General features: G+C 50.1%; 1 protein-coding gene across 2 annotated transcripts in view; it reads left to right on the top strand.

Annotated features, from left to right (window-relative positions):
- The window catches only part of ATG4B (autophagy related 4B cysteine peptidase), a 14,709-nt gene extending 8,003 nt beyond the window's left edge, over window positions 1-6,706 (top strand). Inside the window, exons 9-13 of one of the 2 annotated variants that reach the window (XM_017728745.1) lie at window positions 938-1,016; window positions 1,705-1,850; window positions 2,466-2,522; window positions 2,997-3,090; window positions 4,937-6,706. In XM_017728745.1, coding sequence (XP_017584234.1) covers window positions 938-1,016; window positions 1,705-1,850; window positions 2,466-2,522; window positions 2,997-3,090; window positions 4,937-5,010 — 450 coding nt within the window. In that variant the 3' untranslated portion in view covers window positions 5,011-6,706. Of the gene's footprint in view, window positions 1-935; window positions 1,017-1,704; window positions 1,851-2,465; window positions 2,523-2,996; window positions 3,091-4,936 lie in introns of both variants that reach the window. The other variant, XM_017728744.1, reaches the window with a different exon arrangement.
- The last annotated feature ends 268 nt before the right edge of the window (window positions 6,707-6,974 follow it).

Genomic DNA, 6,974 nt, shown 5'->3' with positions numbered 1-6,974 from the left:
GCTGAATTCGTGCTGGGGTGACGCTTAAGGATCCTGTTGTGAATTGAGTAATTACTCAGAAGTAATTGCAAAAGGAAATTGTGTTTAGAGACAATCCTTGTCAGAGGTCAGGATATAGGTTCTTGCAAGCTGTAGTCAGGAAAATGGGGGGGGCTTGAAGGGTTGGGCCTGTTTTGGTTGGGTTTTTTTTTCTTTTGAGGATCTTACTTCACAGCTTAAATCTCAGCCCCTCTTTGTGTTCAGATGGTACCAACCTTCTGAAGCCTTTGTTCAGCACAACTGTACCTTGCTTGGTGGTAGCCTGAGTGTTGGTTTATACAGTGTTGCACATTCCCTGTGGCTCAGAGGCTGAAGTTTGTGCTGCAGGCTGAGGCTAAGAGCTGTCAGGTGGTTGCAGGTTGGAGTATTGAGAAGCTGCAGAATTTAGGATGTGCACAAGACAGGGTGCACAATGCTAGCAAGCTCTGAGCTTGGGTAAGAGACCTCCAGGTTCAGATCCGTGGGACATTCTACTTCCCTTAACTCAGTAGATCGTGCTTGGCTGCTCCAGATGGATAAGGAACTCAAACTGTTTCCTGAATGATTGTTCCCTCCTGAGAGCACTGTTGCAACCTGATGACAGCTCCAGGGATCTTGCCACTGATTGCAGCAGAGCCAGGACTTCCCCATACCAAGTCCTGGAGTAGTGCAGCCTCTTTCATTTGGTCCACTTGTCTATTCCTGTTAAAAGTGTTTTTGAGCTGTTTCCATGCTCCTAGAAAGCCCTGTGTTGCAGCCTGATGGAGATTTTCTCCAGAAACGGCTGGTTTTGCTGCTAGAGTTGCTGATTTTCCGTGTCCCTGTCCATCTTTCCCACTGCATTTTTGGATGTTTGCCTTTGTTGCCACCTGCTGTTTCACTGTCTGTCAGCTGTGTGTTTTCTGTGTTGCTTTTCCAGCACTGCTTCATGATGCCCCAGTCCCTGGGAGTGATCGGAGGGAAGCCAAACAGTGCTCACTACTTCATTGGCTATGTAGGTGAGTGCCCAGAGGACTGCAAAGACTGTCCAAAGAATCTCCTCCTGGCTAAAAAATGCTTCTGGGGTGGCACAGCTCTCCTGCTTGGCCTGTGGTGCATGCTGCAGGGTTTTGCTTTCCTGCTGGAAGCGTGGAAGGCTGCTGTGGGCTGAACCTGCCACCTGAGTGATGTAGATTTGAACAGTGGCCATAAACTTCCCCTGTGTAACACTAAATCCTGTCTGTGGAGTGCATAGAGCCTGCTTCCTGCATTCAGAGCTGACCTCCCTCTGTGGCTTGTCTGGATTTAACTGTCCTTTAGGTGTTCCTCAAACCCTACAAACTCTTGTTACTCTCCTCCTTCCCTCTGGTTTCCTCTCTGCCAGAGACCTCAGGTTATTCATGCTTCAGACTTCTGGGGTCTTATTTGAGCTTACCCAGGAAGGGTTGAGCAGGAACAATACCCAGATAGTTAGTGCCTGTGCCTCAATCCCAGGGTGTCACGGTGGAGTGGCCACCGTGGTTGTGCTGGCAGCCGTGCCTGGCTGAGAAGCATTTGGGGAAGTGGCTGAAAGCAAGACATCCCTGGAATGTGGGATTCCTCTGTGTGCTTATGAGACCGGGCTCTGCCATTGCTTTTCCTCCTCTTTCTATCTCTCAACTTCTGGCATGGTTCTTGCTGTTGATGTGTCCTTGCCTCTGTGGCCAGGTGAGGAGCTCATTTACCTGGATCCCCACACCACGCAGCCGGCGGTGGAGCCCAGTGACAGCGGCTGCCTCCCCGACGAGAGCTTCCACTGCCAGCACCCTCCGTGCAGGATGAACATCGCCGAGCTCGACCCCTCCATTGCTGTGGTGTGTTCCTGTTCCCAGTCACCCCCAGGAGCAGTGCTGGGGGGTTCCACAGGGAGCTGGCAGGGGCAGTGGTGACAAGCTGGGTACTCTGCGGTGCTGTGCTCTGGGCAAGTGCTGCCCTGGGTTTCGGTGACACTGGTAAAGCAGCTCCTCATGCAGAGAGTGGCTTGTCCTAGGGAAGTCCCCCTTGCATGGCAATTAAATACCATTCCTCATGGAGCAGTGTCATTCTCTCAGGTTTAGTTTGGGCTTTGATTCCAGCCTTTTGATGAGCAGAGGTGAATCCATTCCTGAATCCATATGATGATGCACCGTGGCTTGTTTCCTCTTGAACCTTAGATGCCTGCCCTTTGTTTCCATAAGGTTTGTTCCTCCTGGTTTTCCTTCTGCAGTAAAGAAAATATTGGTGATTCCAGCACTTGGATAGCCTGGTCACATCAAGCCTTTGTGGAGGGTTCAGTTTAACAGGGCAGTGTGAGGCAAGTTTTTAAAGCAAGGCAGTCAGGAGTAGTAACTGCTCCCAGTCCTGATCATGTTACGTGGTGTTGACTTAAGTCTGAAAATGATTAGTCAAAAATATGGAAAGATAAAGTCTTTTTCTTCTTTTTTTTCCAGGGCTTTTTCTGCAACACAGAGGCAGACTTTAATGACTGGTGCCAGCAAATCAAAAAGGTTTGTGTTTATAGATCTGGTCAGACATTGGAACAGGCTGCCCAGGGAAGTGGTGGAGTCCCCATCCTGGGAAGTGTTCACAAGGCATGTGGACGTGGCACTTGGGGACATGGTTTAGTGGTGATGTTGGCAGTGCTGGGGGAATGGTTGGACTCGAAGATCTTGGAGTTATTTTCCAGCTTTAATGAATCTCTGATTCTCTATCCCTGGGAAAGGAATATCAGGTATTGTCTTGTTTCCAAACCACTGCACAGAGACCATGTTCTCTGCAGCATGACCCCATTTTAAGCGTATTAAAATAGTTTATTAAACTACCCGAAGGAGCATAGCTCTGAAATTCTGTTGGTGATGTGAGTCAGAAGCTTTGAAAATCATTTTTCCAGCTCCAGTGAAGTCCCAACAGATCGGATTGCCCCTGAAGTGCACCAGCAGTGCAGAGCTGTTGGTTCTCATGGCTCTGTTCTGTCTCCACAGCTGTCCCTGGTCAGAGGAGCGCTGCCCATGTTTGAGCTGGTGGAACGCCAGCCCTCGCACTTCTCCAACCCTGATGTCCTGAATCTCACACCAGGTGAGGCCATGCAGGGAGGGAGAGCTGAGGGTGAGCTGGTCCCTCTGGGTTTCTGGAATTCACGTGGAATTACATGATGACTTCTAGTGTGTTCCTGTTCCACCCAGAGTTTAATCTGGAGCTCTTGGGTCAGTTGATGTAGTTCTTCGGCTTTCAGCTAGAGGTTTGCAGATCCCACAGTGTCTCAGGATGATTTTTAGAATAATCTGTGAATGGTGATGGTGACTGAGCAGAAGAAAAACCCAAGCTCACAGGCTGTCACAGCAGTGTGACTCTGGTTTCTAAAGGGATGCTCAGAGGAATCAAAATTGTCCATTGAAAAGGCTGAAAACCGAGTTTGTAGGTAATGAAAATGCTCCAAGACAGGGCTGGTCACACTTAGTTCCAGCACAAGGCACTCCTTCCTGACATGTACTACTACCAGTGGGAAAAAGGACAAGTGCTGGGCACTAATCTTGCCTGTCAGGCTCTGCTTATCACATTAATAACATGGACAAACGTTGCAGGAGATAAAGCCATTGGCTGCTTCTGCCTAGAGCAGTGAGTGTGTGTGGGCAGGCCTACCCTGTCACCAGGCACTGGGCAGCCTCCTGGCAACCTGCACCCTGCACTTCCTGGTGTTTCTTTCTCTCTCTCTCCCCTTCCTTAAAAGCTTATCACACTGTCTGTTGCTGTTAAGAGTGCTCAATTCCCCTAAACTGTCAGTTGATCTTTGCCTGTCTTAAATTGTTCCTAATACTGTCTTTCCTACTCTTAAAAATGTTTCTGTAATGGACTACTTGGCCTTCTCCCTCTTCCCTGGCTTGTAGAGCCTCTCCCATCTGCCACAGCCATTCCATTTCTGTTAGTCCTGTCTCTCACTAGAAGGAGTGATTGAATTCTGAGCCCCTTTCAGGGCCTAAAGGTGGTCCAAGAAAGCTGCAGAGGGCATGCAGTGAGAGGACAAGTGGGAATGGCTTCCCTCTGCCAGAGGGCAAGGATAGATGGGATATTGGGAAGGAATTCCTCCTTGTGAGGGTGGGGAGGCGTGGGCAGAGGGTGCCCAGAGAAGCTGTGGCTGCCCCTGGATCCCTGGCAGTGTCCAAGGCCAGGTTGGATGGGACTTGGAGCAACCTGGGACAGTGGGAGGTGTCCCTGCCCATGGCAGGGGGGTAGAATGGGATGGGCTTTAAGGTCCCTTCCAACCCAAACCATTCTGGGATTCTGTAACTGATAAATTTATTAGCCTGAACTAATAAAGGTTTCTCCTTTACTTCTGCCTGTGCTAAAGTTGCTTCCCCTTCAGGTGTGAGCTCCTTCCTCACCATATAGTTGGAAGGGTGGAGAGGTGGGATCAACTAACATTACCTTTCCTCACAAAGTGGACTGTACTAATTGCTTTTGGGAGAGTTCATGTTGTAATTACATTCCCTAACAGTTGCACCAAAAGCAACTATAGCAGAAACAATTCTCTAATACATGGGGGTAAATGTATCTCTTATTGGGACAGAAATCTTCATGGATATTAGTCCAGACCTGGGCACGTTCTCCTGTTTTGAGCCTCTTGAGGCAGAACATCTCCTGCTAATGCAGAGCTGGGGCACAGGAAGGTTGTACAGAATGGTGGCAGCAGAAATGTGTTTGGATCTGTGAAAGATGACACACTTCTGTGCTCCATGTAATTCTCTCCAGTGCATTTTCCATGTCACTGACATGTTCTTCTCCTCCTCAGAGCCCTCACTCGGTTTTGTCACTGAGTCTTGGAACTTTTAGGCACTTGGCACTCAAATTGTGATGCCCTCCAGCTGCTGGTCTCGCTGACAGTCACAGCATCCCACTGAGGCAGCGCTTTCTTCTTCTCTTCCAGACTCCTCTGATGCCGACAGATTGGAAAGGTTCTTTGACTCGGAAGATGAAGACTTTGAAATCCTGTCCCTTTGAAAACAAATAGGAAACGTGACTCTGCAAATTTGTGTATGTGTGGGGAGAAGGGGGGAGGGAAGCTCCTTCGAGAGCCTGGGGCTACCGGTTTTCATAGGCGCTTGCTGCCATCCCTGCCTCCTGTCCATCCCGGCATTCCGTGCAGCCTCGGAGCAGAGCGCGCAGTGTCTGCGGTGGGATGAAGAACCGAGAGGATGTTACAGCCTTACTGGCTGCAGCTGGAATTTCTCAGCAGCAAATGGTTGCTGGAAGTGGATGCAGTGGTGCTTAGGAGTTCAAAGCCTATCTGTCACATCAGCAGGTCAGCTGGGCCTTCCGGGGGAGGCACGGAAATCGTTAGAGCGCTGAATCCTTCCATGGGGACTCCCCTCTGAAGCTTAAGTAGAGTCCACCCATCATTTAGCAGGAGAAACGTCCAGTTAATGCCTTTAGCAGCTTCCCTTCTCACTGGCCAACCTGGGCTGCAGCTCACAACGCCAGGGAACAGCAGCCACGTCCCACAGATAGCTGTGAAGCCTCCGGAGTGCAGGTCCCTACGGTACAACTCCTGTTCATGCTGTGCAGAACACTCAGCACTACCTCTCCTGTTCACACCCTATGGAAAGGGAATTGAGGGAACTTCTAAGTGACTGGGAATTCAATAAGTGAAGTGTGGAGCAGTGCTGTGCTGCTGGAGAGGAGCATCTCAATCCCAGTTTAAATAACAGAAGGAATGGAAGAATAGAAAACGTGTGTGTTGCTCAGTGAGTCAGTCCGTGTGCTTCTACAGTGGAATAGTGTCTACATTAAGTACCTTCAGGAAAGCTGCTTTTAACAGAAAACTGAATTCCACAGCCCTGGAAAAAAGAGTCCAGAGCTGGGAGAGGTAAAACAGGGCAGCAGAGATCTGCCAGGCATGTGCCAGGCTTCTGTCTGTCCCCCAGTGTGCTGGCACGGCGACTAGGGAGTGATGTTGTCCTGCCAAAAACCTGAGCTGTAAAACCTCTTGAGGTGCCCTGGGTGGGTTGGTCAGCAGTTCCTCCATCTACTCCTGTCAGACATTCCCTTTCCAAAGCAGAAGAGGTGCCTGAAGGTCGAGGTTTCCGAGCTGTGTTGGTACCTTGCCTCTCCCAGCTCCCCTCCCTGCGGAGTGTGCCCAGAGGTGCTGTAGGAGCTAACCTGGAGAATCCCCCGTCAGGTAACCATCCCAAGAAGGGCAGAATGCCTTGAGAAGGTCCAAATATACTGGAAATTTTAGCTACTTTAACATGGTAGCTCTGCCTAGGGCCCTTCACACAGAGAAAGGTAAATGTGGAGGAGAGAGCTGTCTCCATGCACACTGCAAGGGAAGTTGCTGCTGTAGTTTCCTTGGTGCGTGCTGCACGCTGCAACCCTGTTTACAAGGCTTTGGTTTGTGCATTCGGGTTTGGAACCTGTCAGATGATGGTGGTGTGCCCAAGGGTGGTGCCACCAGGCTAGAAATGACCCGTTTCCCCCGTGACTGACCTACTGATGCTCTTAACTGTCCCCGTGATACTCGAAAGCAGAGGTTTGAACTGGGAACCACAATGCTTCTGTCACTAAATTATTATTTGCTGCTTTCTTCCTGCTTCTCCTCTTCTCTCTTGTAGTCAGGGGAAGAGGCAGCAGAGGAAGTGGGGCTGTGCTCCATTCATCTGCTTTCAATTTCTATCTGAATAAACAGATCTAAAATCTTTGCCTGTCCTGATGTCCTTGCACACGTTGAAGGAGGTGGTGGGTAGTAGGCAGTACACCAGAAGAGTCCAGTGTGCAGAGGGGCTCCAAGAGAGCTGGAGAATGACTGTGAACAAGGGCCTCAAGGACAGGCCAAGGGGAATGGCTTCCCACTGCCAGAGGGCAGGGTTAGATGGGATATTAGGAAGGAATTCTTCCATGTGAGGGTGGGGAGGCCCTGGCATGGGTTGCCCAGAGAAGCTGTGGCTGGGCCTGGGGCCCTGGCAGTG

This window comes from Corvus brachyrhynchos, unplaced genomic scaffold, assembly GCF_000691975.1.
Source record: "Corvus brachyrhynchos isolate BGI_N302 unplaced genomic scaffold, ASM69197v1 scaffold223, whole genome shotgun sequence".
Lineage (NCBI taxonomy): Eukaryota > Metazoa > Chordata > Aves > Passeriformes > Corvidae > Corvus > Corvus brachyrhynchos.
The sequence above is the reverse complement of the archived record's forward strand: the minus strand, read 5'-3'. Positions and strand labels throughout refer to the sequence as shown.